Genomic DNA, 16235 nt, shown 5'->3' on the forward strand with positions numbered 1-16235 from the left:
GTATGTCGCCACTGTTATGTGGCTCAGATTTTTGGTGCGTCCTAAAAGATGAAAAGAAGAAAAAATTGATATTTCGAGCCACTTGTTTAATTCAATAAACACCACAGGGTTGATTTAGTTCAATTTTATTTTCACCTACACAGCAGCAAAATATCGTTCTCAATTTGTTGTTACTAAAATAGAAAAGGAAAGTCCACCAGCAGGCATAGTTTGTCTGGTGGACTTTCCTTTGGCTTTTCTGCACGGCTGCTGTGTAGCGCAGCGAAGCGACAGTAACGAAACGTGCCTGCAGTAATAAAGTTCAATAGATTTGTGACATGTGGCAAAGCCAACCCAAATTTGAATTATTATTTCTGAACAGGTAACTAAATAAATAAATAAAAGTAACTGTAAATTTATCCATGAATTAAATTGTATAGAAAGGCTATTCATGGAGTACTGAAAGTCCATACTATTTGCAATTGACAAATTTATACCCAAGAACAGTACGTTCAAAACAATTGAAAAAAGCAGCCCAACCTCTGTACACATGTTGGTTCAAAAGCAGGATTGTTAAGGGGCGAATTTCCTTCTGCTAATTTTACACCAGCAGCACACTACCGCTGCTTCACTACCACTAAACACAAAAGGGGAAATGTGCCTGGTATTTTCCCATTGGATAAAATACGACAAAAAATATGAACAAGCCAAAGCTTCACAAAAGCAAAGTAACTGAATTTAGTGAAAAAAAAAAAAATAGACAGTTCACTTTTAAAGTTTCAAAGTCCTTATTGCATACATTATTACTCATGAAACTCAAGTCACAAAGTTCAGCCCAAGCTTTAAATTCAGCAAGCGCTTACTTGGAGTCATTGTGGCCCGTAAACACAGCGTGGAACAAGTTTTCCTCGGTAGGCACAAAGCTAACGTCGACAGGACAAATGTCGGTGATGTTTGTGAAACAACCAAGAAGCCTCACAGTGTCCGCAAGGCTTGTTTGGCAAATCTGAAAGCATAGGGAAAGGGGCAGAGAGACAGGACAAACATAAGCAGCCCATCAGAGCAAAAGGAGGCCTGCACAACCAAGAAGCTCCCCCATACCTCTGTGGCAAAGAACTTGGCATTGGCTGGCTCATATCGCATGGCAACTGTCATGGTGCTGAAAACGGTCCTTAGGAGGGAAATTATCTGCTTTTTTTCCACTGAAAAGAAAAAAGTAAAGTTCGAAACAAGGTGTAACAACTGAAACACTTTCTCAATGTGTACAATACTGCAAACACGAGCAAATGCCACCATCAAATGTTCAGTTGATTAAAGTTTCCAACAAGCATCTCCATCAGTCCCACCCTTCAAACTACCCTAATCATTCGCACAATGAACGCACACCCTACATTAGCATAAAATCTTTGAATTTTCTCAACCCTTCTGTAACAAACGCACCCCCATTTTCAATCAAAAATGCATGCGAAAGCAGAGGTTTATAAAATGCTACCACTGCCTCGATCACAGAAACACCGCTGCAATCTTGTACTCATCTCTCCCATGGCAGGCATGTTGCCTGCTATCTGATCCCTTTCGGCGCTGCAACAGCAAGTGTTTGGCCTTGAGTGCTGATAGCATGGTAAACTCACGGCAGGCGATTGTAGATAACTCCGCATTTAGGGAGCCCCCAGTTATATAATTCAACAATTCTGTTCTTCGTGTCCGAGTTGCTCTTAGTGCATGGTAGAAACTGGTTTGACATGTTAATGCTATCTTTAGAGGTGACTTTTGCAACTGAACTAAGGCATACTGCATTAAAATATTTCCCCATTTGTAGAGATGAAGCAGATATACGTATGGTTGTTGGACACACAAAACATAGGGGGAAAATTGGATAAAGGACAAGTACACATCAACAAGTTGCAGCCAGTGCGATGTCACTCTGCTAAAGAGTTTCTGCCCAAAATTCTCTCACCTGTGTTCCATGGCTCCCTGGGAGGATCCGCCAAGCAGCCTTCCATAGAGACGAGGACAGACATGACATAGACAAAGCCACCCACTTTCCGGAAAACAGTTCGGGTTCGGTGGCTCTCTCGAAGTACAAACAGCAGCGACTGCATCAGAAGGTGCCAAGGAAGACATTAGAGGACTCAGCGAGACCAGCAACTGGTTACTTTACAGCGACCATAAAAACTTGATTAACTAACATTTACAGACAACATAAATTAGCCATCTATGAGCAGTTCTTTCAAATGATAACATGAAAGTATGTGGAAGTTGTGGCTCTACAAACATACCGACAAAAAAAAAAGTGTGTGGCTGACGTAGTTGTTGAAAATCGAGAACTGATTACGGGACGGGGACAGCCATTTAATATCTTGGAATCACTATGCCCCTTGCAGCTCTAGTTGAAAAAAATTACTGCCTGTTGAACTTTCATATTGCTCTCGCTGGGCCACTGGCGCAGCTTCAACCATGGCCACTTCCTCCCGATGGTGGTTACAACAAACAGCGTTTTGAGCTGCTCTAGCCTCTTCCGCCATGGCGTACTTTCTCAGTTTTCCTGCTCCCAATTAGGGCCTGGTGCGTCGTCACCCATAGCGATGTGGAACGAAGCTTTGAGCCCACATGGCAACATATACAAGGACACATTCTAATCGTTCTATGGTCCATCGCCCTTTCTCAGAACCCTCCTCTGGCGCTGCCAGTTACCTCTCCCGGTGCACACCCTTTGGTTCGCGCTCGTATTTTCTGTACCACTGATTTTCTGTACAGAATTCTGAACCTCACAATGCCCCATGAAACTAAAATATCTAAGGCTTTCGCATTAAAAAGCCAGACAATTTTCTAGGTAGTGCACTCTCATCTAAGCAACAAATAGAACCCATCTCTACACCAATGGACTGCTGCAGTCCTTGGCCTGCAAGGATATGATAAAACCAGGGGTGAGACAGCTGAATCAGATTTGGGAGCAGTTTTTGGAGCAGCGAAATCTCGATTTTGGAGCAGAAGAACCTTGATTTGGAGCAGAATGATGACATTTATTATGTCACCTTAGGAGCCTAAAAATCAAATTTTTGGCAACTCGGGCGAAGGGGGTGGGGGGGAGTGCACTTTTTAATGGGTTTTGAACGTATATACACTGAAACAGCCTTTCAATAAAGTTTTTTCTACTAAGGAGCGAACTGCACTACCTTTTTACAAGCCATTTATAAATTCTTAGGCTCTATGCATAGATAGCATGGAGTGCCATTGAAAACATCGAATCGAAAAACTAAGCAATCGTAAGGCATTTTCATTGTCATGTGAATCCTGAAATTATTATATTTGTAATCCCAGACTCTGCTTTACACACAATTGTAGAGGCATGGCAAAAGTTGCGCAAAGCGAGATGACAATCTTCGCACCCCACCAGCCCATTTCAATCCCCAAGGTGCGTATTCACTTCGGTCGCAATTTGAATAACGCTGGTATAGTTTAGCCACCTCCCTCTTGGCATTAAATTTCACTTCAGATAGATAAACCATTATTATTAGCCACTATCGGCAGTGGCCATTATCGGCCACTGCTAGAACATTTTGCGGCGATGTAGCCTGCGCCGCCACTTCTGCAGTGTCGATCGTCCCATTTCCGCCACTCGCAAGCTCGCTGTCAAAGGCAGCAATAACTCAGCGTTTTATTATAACACCGCAATGAGTCCGAAATTTCACTTCAAGCACGCACCGCGCCTCTCACTCGAGGCTGAAACACGGCGAATTCGAGAGCCCCATGTTGCTTTTGATGAACGCGACCCCGTTCTTCGAGTCACGCAACTTCCCTCAACAGATCAAACGACTAAATGAAAACCCAGCCACCCACATAACCAAAACCACAATAGAAATCGGCGAAGAGCACTCTGCCTGAACCACGAGCAACGGCTTCGCCCGACGGCCATGTTTTCCAATATTCATCACACCAAGATGGCGGCGCCCAGTAATGTCGTTCCGGAGATACGGCGCTCCGAAAATTGCCGTCTTTTCATCAATTTTCACCAGTAGTTTGTCGCCTGAGTACGCATACGTATTTTTTTCTACAGGACCTTGCAGTTGTTTTTCATGGGAAACCATGTCGGGTTTTTTTAAACCCGACATGGTGACCTTCGAAAAAACTATCTTGGGGACAATTTTATGCTGGTTTTTTATTGAATGATCAATCAATTAAACCTTTACAAACAGGATCATCGTGGGGGTGCTGGAAAATTATGCCGTCAGTAAGCGTTTTCCCCCACTGAAACTGGCGGGAGCGTTAAAATCCTTGGCTCTCAGACTGTTTTGGAGCAGTTTGGCGCAATTTTTGCAATTTCCAAGCTTTTGAAGCAGCCTGGCGCAGGAAAGCAGATTTGTATCAAAAGTGCGCAATATGCGCAGCTGTCTCACCCCTGTAAAACCATGAATCCCTCAACCTTTGGCCTGTTAGATAAAAGCCTGCACACTGTTGACACCTGACAATTCGTAGAGAGGACAGTACGACACTCCTATCTATTGCATCAGCGCTTACACTTTTTTTGGAATAAGTATAGACTGGGCAAATAAAAGATGAACTCGTCCCTTCTTTGTGCTCAGCCAATGCTTACACAAAACACACCAACTCGCCGAACAAGTTTTGCTTAGTTGACAGCCTCAACTCAGGGTTCTGTAAGTAGACATGCAATGCACAGAAAAAAAGAACACTATGGCTTATTGCACAAGTCAAGACGCGGTGCATTACAGTACCTAAAAGTATCTTGGGGGAGATCTGAAGAGAAAACAAAATGAAAGGCAGAAGATTGCTAAAAGCAGCGGTGGCAGTGCAAATTTAGAATTTAGCTACATGTTCAACATCAAGTGGCAATGCGTTGAAGAGTTCACCTAAGGTGAGCCACAGTTGCTTTGCCCGTCAACTGGCAAGCATTGCCTGGTAATGAAAAATTATGCTTGTGGTCAATGGTTGGGCATGGCCTGACAAGGCCATGCCTGCAATTTCAGTTGTGAAAAGAATGCACATATAATTTGTTACTCGTGTGAATATTTGCTGCTAGTCCAGAATGTTCAGTCACTCGAATATTCGAGAACTTTCAAATATCCATTTCTCGAATCGAATATGCTTCAAATAAGAAAGATATTCTATATTCGTACTCAAAATTTCGGATAATTGCACACCTCTACTCTCTGCACACTGCATGCCCGCCATGTACAGTTTGTCCTTGGAAATTAATCCAACACTGTGCAAGCTGCTGACCGGCTTATGGGCTTCCACTCACACATGGTCATGCCTGGCAGAAAAGTTGCACACTGACACAGAAGTCCCGGGCACAATCCCCTCAAACGATGTTTCACCAACTGGACTGACACCAAGCTCTATTTAAATTGTACAAAGCCTTAAATTTACAATGCTTTTGTGTGGCCTCAAAAGTCTTAATAACTGGCTTACTACAATCCCCTCAAACGATGTTCCACCAATTGGACCAACATCAAGTTTTCCTTAAATGGTATGGCACACCTCGATTATACGATACTTTTGTATGAATCCGAGAAGTCCAAAATCGCGGTTACAGTTATCTCGCCACAGTATCCATTACTTTGCCCCTCCAGTTCGGTAAAGCAGCTAAAATTTCGGCCCCGACGAGGGGGGGGGGAAGGGGAAGAGTGGCGAGCTTGGGCACCTTGAGTATGTGGTTCTTGAGGTCGAGGGCCAGGGGTGGGGCGGTGTGCATGAGCCCCAGCAGGGTTCCCATGTCATCATCACCGCCGTTGCTCAACACCAGCTGCTGCACCACGGCCAGCGCCTGCTGCCGGCACAGCCGATACGGCACCAGGTTGTGTGCGCACCGGGCACCGCCGCACTCGCGGAACACACCTGCGCAGTGCACCAGTGGAACTTGAGGTATGGGCTGGCTTGCTCAGGCGCTTTGAAGGTGCTACAGGAGCAGGTTTTTACCACATCAAAGATAGACAATTTATTTTCTTCTCAGAAATGGGGGTCAGGGAAAAATGGCATAAACGGGCCCCAATACACTCTATCATGAAATTCCACAAACTGTCCCGTGTTCCTGTCCCGGGAACAGTGCTTGTCTTGTGTTCTATCTTAGCAGGGTGAACCATTGGGTGAGTTGGTAGTTCATATTAAAATAGCCAAAATATCTCTCTTAGCCTTTGTCTATCTTCGCAGTGTAATGTGTTGTGTTTCACAGCTCAGTACCAACTTGCCCAACAGCATAATCTTCTGCAGCAAATGCCAAAGACTGCCTGGTGGCTTGTAGCAGCAATGCACTGTTGCAAGAATTTTTTGTCCAATGTTTAGTATTCACTACACCACGAACAATTAAGAGTACCTCTACTCTGCTGCCCATCACTTTCCTTCTTCACTTTTCTTTTTTTTTTTTTCGAAATTGCTGGAAACTAGCCCTTCCCATCAGACCGCTCAGCTTCAACTTTATACCATTTGTGTACTTCTTTGTAGCTCTCCCATGTACCACTGCACTACTTGAGGCTGTGCTTGCCTCTCACAGTTCTATTGAAATCCTGCCTATTTTGTATATTTGTATTTACCTTGCATCGCCTTTCCTGGGATGCTATACCCACACCTTAAAGAACATCAGTTTAGAATGAGGCGCAGATGGGCCTTGCAACCCACACTGCCACACGACGACCCTTTACCATCAAACAGACATGGAGTGCACACTGCTAAACCAAAACTGCTGCTGTAGAAGGGGACAACAAAGTCCTGCAGTGTTTTTTTCTCAATACCATCACTGACACACTGTTGGATGAAAGGGGTTGGTTTATTTTCAATGCAGAGAGCTGACTGCCGCATCGCACAGTCCTGATCATCTGACCGCAAGGCTGTGCCACCACCTGATTTGTGGTGCCTTTCCTATACAGAAAGCATCGACGGAGCACGGTGAAGAAGCTGTCAGACATTCAAAGTAGGAAAGGGGCCTGAACAAGGTGCAGTGATCACTGCCCCTCAGAGCATCTGCCACAGAGCCAGCTCTGCCCACAGAGCCAGAGCATCTGCCACAGAGTCAGCTTTTGCACAAGCCTGCAATCAAGCTTACCAAGATGTCATTCTTGTCTCGAGACCCCCTCCAATGCATAGGTATGTTTCTTACATCAATGTCGAGTTGCCGCCTGGCCTGGAAGTTCAACGAGCTCTCAACCCCCACCACTACTTTTCAAGGCAGCACTATGACACCGCTGCCAACATAATGGCAACAAGCAGGCGAACTTCCACCCCCAGCCCAATAGGAAACACTGAACGAGCATGGTCAAAATGATGGCCAGTCGCTTATGCTTTCGTTGATGACAGCCGTGAAGGCTAGTGGCTACGAAACTTTTATTATTAAAGCCTCTGCATGGCTCTAATTGCGTGCCACTTCCTGCATTTTAACGAGAACTCCGCGCATTTTTAAAGTGCTCAAATCTAAGTTGACCCACAACTTTTGTATTTCGATTTGTTTTTAAGAAACAGTTTAGAATCGAGTAAATACAGAACATCTCTGCAGTCAGTAACACTGGGAAAAATCAGTGACACAAGGAAGTCTCAAGCCTGAGCCATCACACCTGTGAATACTGAATCACTAGTAGAAATAGAATAGTACTCACTTGCATTGTTTGAATTGCCATTGAGGAGAACAGTTAGTGTCTCCATAACAAGGGAGCCCATCTGCTGCTGTTCCTCGGGGATGGGAACCTTTGCTGAAACGAGCAACAATGCGCACTTTGTTTCAGAAAAGATGAAAAAGGGGGGAAAAAACAATACATGCGCAAGGAGGGTAGGCACAACGGGTAGTGTACAAAATACACACAAATTCACACAACATTGTACTTCTAAGTGCAAGTGCAACCAAAGTTTTACATTTTCCAATAGAAATAAACCATCTGATCATCACACTAAATTTTCTTTCTTTCTTTTTTTTTTAAGGGTTCAACCTGCCAAAGCTACACCTGCACTATGAAGTGTGTCACAGTGAGGGCTCAGGAGTGTGAATAGTAAAATTTCAGTTCGAATTAAACAGTTTCGAATTTTGGCCAAAAAAGTTTAACATTGAGCCGAATATCAAGTAGCAAAATTTTTATTTCGAATTCAAAGCATTCGTGCAGGAAAGAAATGGAAGGTTAAAAATCTGCTGTCCTATCTATGCCGAGGTTACCAAAATGCAGTATTCTCATTTATTGGAAACCTTCTTTTCATTACAATTTAATTGGGCTCCTACAGGTTGGGGCTAGTTCATCGGCGTGTATGATAGGTGGCCCTGTATTATCAGTACCTGAATGGAATAGCTGTTTATCGTCACAAAGTCGTATCTCTTGCCCCCTACACTTCCTCCCTCCCTCGCTCTCAAGCCCTTAAAGGGCCCATGCAGACATAATCAACTTTGTTCAGTTTAAAAGAACTAGCTTTTGGTAAAAAAAGCAAAAAATATTTTTAAAATTTCAAATTTTGTGCCACAGTGATGCAATATAGGCAGGAGTGGCGCAATAGGGGCCAGCATTAAAACATTTTGTGTGTGTGCTAACTGCCAACAGCATTCAAGTGATACGGTCAAATGCAACTTAACGCCCCACTAACATCGCCCTGTTCTCGACAGTTGCTTTGGTCGACGGCTGCCAATCACAGATACAAGATTCTGTGACGATTCTGTGGGGAATCGCCACTGCTTCATCTGTTTTCCTTAATATCTCCACTATTTGTTTGAAGTTTTCCATAAAATCAGTGCCATTGTTATTGGAACAAAGAAGGCTATTTAATGAACCAAATATATAATTTGTCCTCATGGCCCCTTTAAAGGGGCCATGCAGACAAAACACAAGTTTGGTTCATTCAAAAGAGTGCCTCGTTAGAATCATACTGACACCACTTTTAACGTAAACTTCGCTCAAATAAGCTACATAATTAGGAAAAACGGGAATGCTCATGCGACCCAGCAGCTCATTTCCCGCAACAGAACCTATGATGTCACATGAGCTAAGCTCTGCGATTGGCGGAGGCTGGCAGAAGCAGACGCAAATTAGGCCAGGCCAACAAGCTTGGTGAACGAGCTATTTGCGCTTAAATGTAGGGTACATTCTTTTTGTAGCAGTAAGATTTGTGGGATGAACAATTAAAGTTACGAACGAAAAACACCGGAACAATTAGTGCAGCACTTTGCCGGCTGACACTGCTAACACAGCCGTCAGACGCATTGGAATTGTCTGAAACAACACTGACCAACTGACACAAGTGGCATGGTCGCTTACGTGACCATGTTTGTCGAGTCATAGCCTAAGTTTTAGGAAAAAATTAGTATGAACCGTAATACAGATATGGCAAGTGTGGAAGTCTGGCCAGAAGCCAAATGCGAACGCTGGCACTTCAGCTGTTTGCAGCGGCATCTACGAAAGTGGGCGATAAAGAAGAAAATCAAACGGGTACCTGTGGGATAGTAGCAGCTGTGGTCAGCCGGCTATATTTAGTTTCAAGGCCCTGCTTTTAATGCGTCATTGTTGACGTCACAAAAACACACGATTTAGCGAGAGAATTGAAATTTTGACTGGAAATATTCAATTTCTCAGTGAATAAAGCATCGTTTGCAGCCGAACAAGCGCTTAAAGCCCTATAAAACACTAAATCTTTCAAAAAATAAAACAAACTTGTATTTCGTCTGCACGGCCCCTTTAAAGAGCAACCATGCTCCCCAACTCAAGCAAGAAAACTAAAAAGAAATATGCGAAAGGCAATTATTTTTTCGCATGCCAGAGGGAGGCAGCTGCATTCCCTCCCTCCCTTTCTCCCGGCTCCCATAGCTGGCTAGTCATTTGCTGTCTTCAGATGCTGCAACCCATAGAGTTTCATACAAATAACTAGAGGGGAAACTGGCGCTAGTGTCAACGCGAACATGGCAGCGGCACTTACGCTTCAATGGGAATAATGGGTAGTTCTGGAACCGGATTGCGTAGGATCGGAACGAGCTTATGGCTGTGCAAATGGTGTTTTTTGACAAAAAAACTCTTGTTGCCCGGTTCTCCGTTTGTAAATTACATGACGAACAAGAAAGTTAGTGACAAAAAACCTGTTTTGTACGAAATAAAACGGCGCGTTTAAATAAAAAGCAGACGCGGAGTCGAGGAGGTTCGTGGAGAAGGTTTGCTATTTGCCACCAACTACAGCAGGATGCAGACTTTAAAAATTATTTGTAAAAGTTTCGGCGCGGATGGTTTGTAATAGGAAGAGAAAAGTTTTGTGCTCATAAAAAAAAGGAATCGATTACCTTTGGAGAAGTTATTTTAGCCTGAATTAGTGACATTCATCAAGCTGCGTTCCTATCAGCCGCCGGTATTGCTGGTCTACGCGCCGGCGTTCGCACGGAAGGTGTGGCTTTTTTTTTTTTTTTTTTCTTTTTTTTCTCCATGGTTCCAAGCGATTCGCATCCGTCGTCAGCTTCGACAATACATTGCTCTGCCAAATGAGCAGCGCCGCAACTCCTGATTCGCACACAACTTCGCCGCACAGAGCGCTGTCATTTGTGTTTTCGTGCTCGCTGTGCCGGCAATGAATTAATAACCCACCCAATTCGCAACTCTGGTTATAAAACATTCCACTCATGGTGGCGTCAGTGCGCGCGCGGCATACAGTTCAAGGAGAAACGTATTTTTGATAGCTTCTTCCAACACCCCGCGTAGGCAAACGCGTTCATGTAAATCCAAAACAAAAACGATACTGCCTCCAATCCATAGTAACTTCCGCAAGCCATCAAGCGCCAATCCGAATCTAGAACTACCCATCATGCCCATTGAGGCGTACGATCACAGCGCCAGTTTCCCCTCTAGTTATATTGTAAGAAACTCTATGCTGCAACCCATGCAAAGGTCGCATGCTGAGTCACGTGTAGGCAACCTTAACGTCCATCAGTAGTCACGGCTAAACTCACGGATGGTAACAAGCAGCAGCTAGACGGTGCTTGTTATCTCTCTCCGGCATTCCCTATTTTAAACAGCTGGGCAGCAACCGCTCAGCACATAAAATACAGAGCTATTCTCAAGGCCCCAGTACAGAGAATTGCTTTGTATTTGTCGATAAAATCCACTGATCGTTGTGTGCCATGAAAATAAGTGGCCAGTTGAGTTTTCATTGCCGTGTTAATTTCTGCGGCTGATTGCTTTTCCAACTACTCAAATTATTCCTTTCAAAGTTATATGAAGCAATCCCTATTCTCTTTGAAGGCAAAACATCTCTACTACCTGTGAGAAGTACTAATAAAATAAACAAATAAAATAAACACTCAACACTACTTACATAAGTGCACACAAAAAGTTAGACTTACACTGCTTGCTTAAAAGTTTCAAAATATTGCTGAATTTTTGGGAAAATTCTCCCAATTTTCTCAATCATACACCAACCTGTTGATTGAGATCAACTTATCTGCTCTACTTGACACTTATTGGTTGGCTAACTAAACATTTTACTGGCCTTAAGTAAGAGAGCCCAGGATCCCGTTCTCATCCACAGCAGGGATCCAAGGGTAGAGATGAATTTTCATAAGCTTGCCAATCACACCCACAGTTTTTGTGTGTGTTATCGTAATTGTGCTCTTTGCTTCATTCACCGTTTAAGAATGTTGCGAAGGCCTCACCGATGGGCTCTGCTGCGCCGTCAGGAAAGGCTTCCTTGAGCACAGTTGCATAGCGATGCAGGCATGTGACGAGCACTTCGAGCAGTCCTACTTCCCGATAGACATCCTTGAACACAGCGTTGTGCTGCACTATGTTGGCCAGCGTGTGCAGGCAGATGATGGAACAGGACACTGAGCTGCAATGCCCCAGCAGAATGAACAGACCGAATTATAGACCATGCAGGATACAAAAAGAAAAAGCAGGCGAAGGCTGCATGCCTATTTTTAATGCCAAAAAATCTCAAACATGGGCTGAAATCACGACGTAATCTTTTCACCCAGTCTTTCTATGTTGAAATTTGAGCATTTGATTAAAACCTGAAAACCCGCTACTGCACTACCGTAACTACAATGCTTGACACTAAGTGTCAATGCCTGCTAAAGATCCAATATCAAAAACGTTAGTCTTCATTTACGTGATATTTTATCTTCACATGCATTTTGTAGACAATGCCAATGCAAAGCAGGCGGTCATACCTGTTGGTCTTCAGAAGAATGCTAAGGCTGATTAGTTCCTTGCATGGAACAAATTTCAAGTCCATGACAATAAACTCCAAAAGTTTAAAAAATTTCTCCTGAAAAGGGTGAAGAAAATAATGGCAGTTGAAATAGCACCCCTAATGCACCACAGAAAGATAGAAAGGGAGAGACAAGGTACAAGGAGCAAACCTGAATCTCGGGCGTTTTCAGGTGAATCTTCTCTGAAAAATGTGACAGTGGATGGCTGGACTCGAGAATGAAATAATTTGCTTTGTCTGAATGGTAAATGGTACTGATGGCATCAAGAAGCAGGGATGACAAATGAACTGTCTGGGCCTGCAAAACAAAAAGAATTGTGCGCCACGGTCAGAGGGCAGGCACCAGGGCTTGTTTGGGTCCAGCACATGTGCCCACTAAGTAGCAAAGCTGTAAGACTCGGTGGCTGGCTTTGAACACGATGGACCAAGCCCGATAGAGAACAAAAATACATGTTAACTGTAGGTATCAGACAGCATTTGGAGCAGTTTTTGGGACTAACTGCTAAAAGCGTACAGCTGCAAAATTACATTTGGAGTGACTCGGGGACAAAGAAATATCTTAGGCAGCTTGGGAGATGGCCAAAGCAAGGTTGGAATGAACTCTAGTGCCTTTTTGCAAACCATGCAAAATACTTCAACGAGGTCCTGAAAACTAGTTCCATGCAAACAGATTTGGCAGTGGCCTGAGGGTATGTATATAAAATATCACAATGCATTCACACTTCTTTTTTAAATGTAACAGCTAGCTCATGTGTTTTTATTTGGCTCAGTGGGGAAAGTCATCTTTAAGGGCATTCTTTTCTTTCCCCCAGGCATTCATTCTCAAGCACGATTTTGGTGCAACATGACCCAGAATTTCTGTACTGATGCAGTTCAGCACCATCGGCGAAGCACTCCTATCAACGATAGGTAAAATTAAGTGATTAAGTAAGTACTTATTGAGGAAATTAGAAAGGAAAATCCAGCAGGTGCAAGTCTGTCCCGCCTAGGGACAGACACCGGAATGCCTATGTTGTTCGACTTCAGTCCTTACAGGTCTTGAAAGCTGCGTGCAGCAATGTTAAATAACAAGAATAGTGTACTGCTGCCTTGAAAGTTCTTCCATTTAATCTTCCCCACTGTAATGCCCCTGGCGCTGTGGGTATTAGATAAATAAATAAATAACTATACATATTATAAACATTTTCTGAACCAAGCTCAGTGATATTTTACTCGCCTTCGGAAAAACTGTCTGAAGAACTTGGAATGCTTGAATGTTCCTCACACTTGTTCCTGGAATAAGGCAAGCCACACTGGTCAAGTGAACAATGCATGCATACATTTCACAAGCAAATGCACACTGCTCAACTAAAGAAGCTGGGACTGTGATCCCACAGCTGCCACTTGTAAATTTGACCCCAGAGAGACCCCACTCTCCACTTATCCCCGTCCTGTACTAACTGCGACCAATTTATCCCCGCAAACTTCTTGATCTCATCTGCCCACCTAACTTTCTTCCGCCCCCTGCCACGTGCTTACCTCCTCTAGGGATCCACTCTGCTAACCTAATGACCAGTGGTTATCTCGCCTTCGCATTACATACCCTCCTCACGCCCATTTCTTCTTTTTCTTAATTTCTACCTACTAATATGTCCTTAAAGGAGCCATGAAGAGAACATACAACTTCGTTTAATTTGAAAGAACTAGAATTCAGTATCTCACTGAGCTCCATTACAGCCACAAAAGATGTTTTTTAACGAAAAAAAAGCAAGAAGTATTTAAAAACTTTCAAATTTTGCGCCACAGTGACGTGTTATGAGCAAGAATGACGTCATACGGGCCAACAATAAAACGTAATTTTTAGCGTGTTAACTGCACGTTAGCATTCAAGTGATGCGGTCAAATGGAACTAGAGGCCCCATTACAGACGTCCAGTCATGTGTCATCGCGACTGCTCAGTTAGGCGGCCGCCAATCGCACAAACAAGGTTCCGTGACGTCATAGAAAAGTTGCGGGAAATTGGCTAGGGGGTCGCGACTGCTTCAACGTTTTCTTTCATATCTCCGTTATTTGTTCTAAGATTGCGATGATATCGGTATCATTGTTATCGGGACTAAGCAGTCTTTCTAATAAACCCAACTTGTATTTTGTCTTCATGGCTCCTTTAACAATGTTTGTTCCCTGACCCACTCCGCTCTTTTCTTGTCCCTTAACGTTACACCTATCATCTCCGTTACATTGCTCGCTGAATCGTCCTCAATTTAAAGTTGAACCCTCTTAGCGAGCCTCCATGTTTCTGCCCCCCAGGTGAGTATTGGTAAGATGCAGCAGTTACACACTTTCCCCTTCAGGGACAATCAAAGGCTGCCATTCATTATCTCAGAATGCCTGCCGAATGCACTCCAACCCATTCTTATCCTTCTAATTATCTCTGCCTCATGGTTGGGATCCGGGGTCACTACTTGGCCCAAAAAGATATATTCACTTATCCCTTCTACTGCCTCGTCACCTACCTCAAACCGCTGTGCTCTCCTGGGGCTATTGAGCATTACTTTAGTTTTCTGCATATTAATTTTCAGGCCCACTATTCTCCTTTGCTTGCCCAGTGCGGTAAGCATGCTTTGCAATTCGCCCCCTGAGTTACTCAGCAAGGCAATGTCATCAGTAAATCTGAGGTTACTGAGGTATTCTCCATTAACCCTTACTCCCACCTGTTCCCAATCCAATTTTCTGAATATACTACCTCTTGTAAACATGTAGTGAATAAGATTGGAGAGATTGTATCCTTGTCTGACGCCCTTCCTTATAGGTATTTTACTGCTCTCCTTGTGGAGGACTATGGTAGCTGTGGACCCATTGTAGATATCCTCTAGTATTCTTACGTAATGCTACACCCTGATTTCGTAATGCCTGCATGATTGCTGAGGTTTCAACGGAATCAAATGCTTTCTCATAATCTATGAAGGCTCTATATAGGGGTTGAGTACTATATACTCCGCACATTTCTCTATCACCTGATTGATCGTGTGAATATGGTCTATTGTTGAACAGCCTTTACGAAACCCTGCTTGTTCCTTAGGTTGACTGAGATCTAACGTGGCAGAAATTCTGTTAGCGATCACCTTGGTAAGTACCTTGTAGATGACTGACAGTATGTTACAATCGCTATATGTGCGCTAAATTAGACCTGACATTGTGTCCCAAGCTATGTTTCAAACAATATTGCGGGATAAGAAAAAAAAATGCCAGATTAATGTTGAGCATCAGCGTGACCACATCTCTTAGCCATGTTTCACAGGCACATAATTTGTATCGTAACAATTATTTTCATGGCAATTAACTTATACCTATTTTGCTCTTTCAGCGACGTGTCCCCCCCCCCAAAAAAAAAATTACAACCAAGAGAGCATGCACCCTTGAAAAGAACAAAAAAAAAGAGTATGCGAAAGTGTCAAACAGTTGATTAAAAAAACCGAAGTTGAATCAACGAGAGCCAATAAATACCATATAGTTGCTGCTAACAACAGACTGCATATTAATTTATTCAATTTTTTTAATGTAGTTTGTTTTTCTAAATGTTTTGACATTAACATTTGATTTAACCACCAGATTTGAATAACCTGAGCAATGTATGCAGTACTTTGTAGGAGGCCCCTTCTACGGTTTTTCACTACACGACCTCATGTACTATACCAATAACTAATGACAAACAAGCCATCATTAAAAGCATTAAATAATGGACAACTGCAAATAGTGATTTTTGCCTCTGAGGGGAACATGAAGTCAATAATGTATTAGTTGAAATAGTTTAGAATTCAACTAAATATTCTGCCACTGCCAATAAGAAAAATAAAATGCACAATTTCTCGCATTTTCTTTGTGTTTAATAAGGGCTAAATTTTTGATATTCGAGACTGCTAAAACAATGTTCCACTAAGGATGTGTACATCTCCTTATCTGCATTTTTAAACTTACAAAAATATTCAAAGTTACTGGGTAGTCCCATTCTATTGAACTAATATCGCACCACATATCTGCTTCGGCATTTGAAAGTTTTTTACCCTTGCACAACCATACAAACTGTTTGGCAACTGTTTTCTTCACACAGA

The 16235-nt window shown here is 43.1% G+C and overlaps 1 protein-coding gene across 1 annotated transcript in view; it reads right to left on the reverse strand.

Annotated features, from left to right (window-relative positions):
• Window positions 1-16235, reverse strand: part of Bchs (WD repeat and FYVE domain containing 3 bchs) — a 109339-nt gene that overhangs the window by 79234 nt on the left and 13870 nt on the right. Inside the window, exons 8-16 of the mRNA XM_077685557.1 lie at window positions 13364-13419; window positions 12299-12445; window positions 12107-12204; window positions 11591-11766; window positions 7584-7676; window positions 5642-5835; window positions 1937-2075; window positions 1081-1181; window positions 843-985 (exon numbers count right to left, since the gene is read on the reverse strand). Of these exons, the coding sequence (XP_077541683.1) occupies window positions 843-985; window positions 1081-1181; window positions 1937-2075; window positions 5642-5835; window positions 7584-7676; window positions 11591-11766; window positions 12107-12204; window positions 12299-12445; window positions 13364-13419 (1147 nt within the window). The remainder of the gene's footprint in view (window positions 1-842; window positions 986-1080; window positions 1182-1936; window positions 2076-5641; window positions 5836-7583; window positions 7677-11590; window positions 11767-12106; window positions 12205-12298; window positions 12446-13363; window positions 13420-16235) is intronic.

This window comes from Haemaphysalis longicornis, unplaced genomic scaffold, assembly GCF_048455015.1.
Source record: "Haemaphysalis longicornis isolate Haplotype H1 unplaced genomic scaffold, Haemaphysalis longicornis Haplotype H1 scaffold_1, whole genome shotgun sequence".
Classification (NCBI taxonomy): Eukaryota; Metazoa; Arthropoda; class Arachnida; order Ixodida; family Ixodidae; genus Haemaphysalis; species Haemaphysalis longicornis.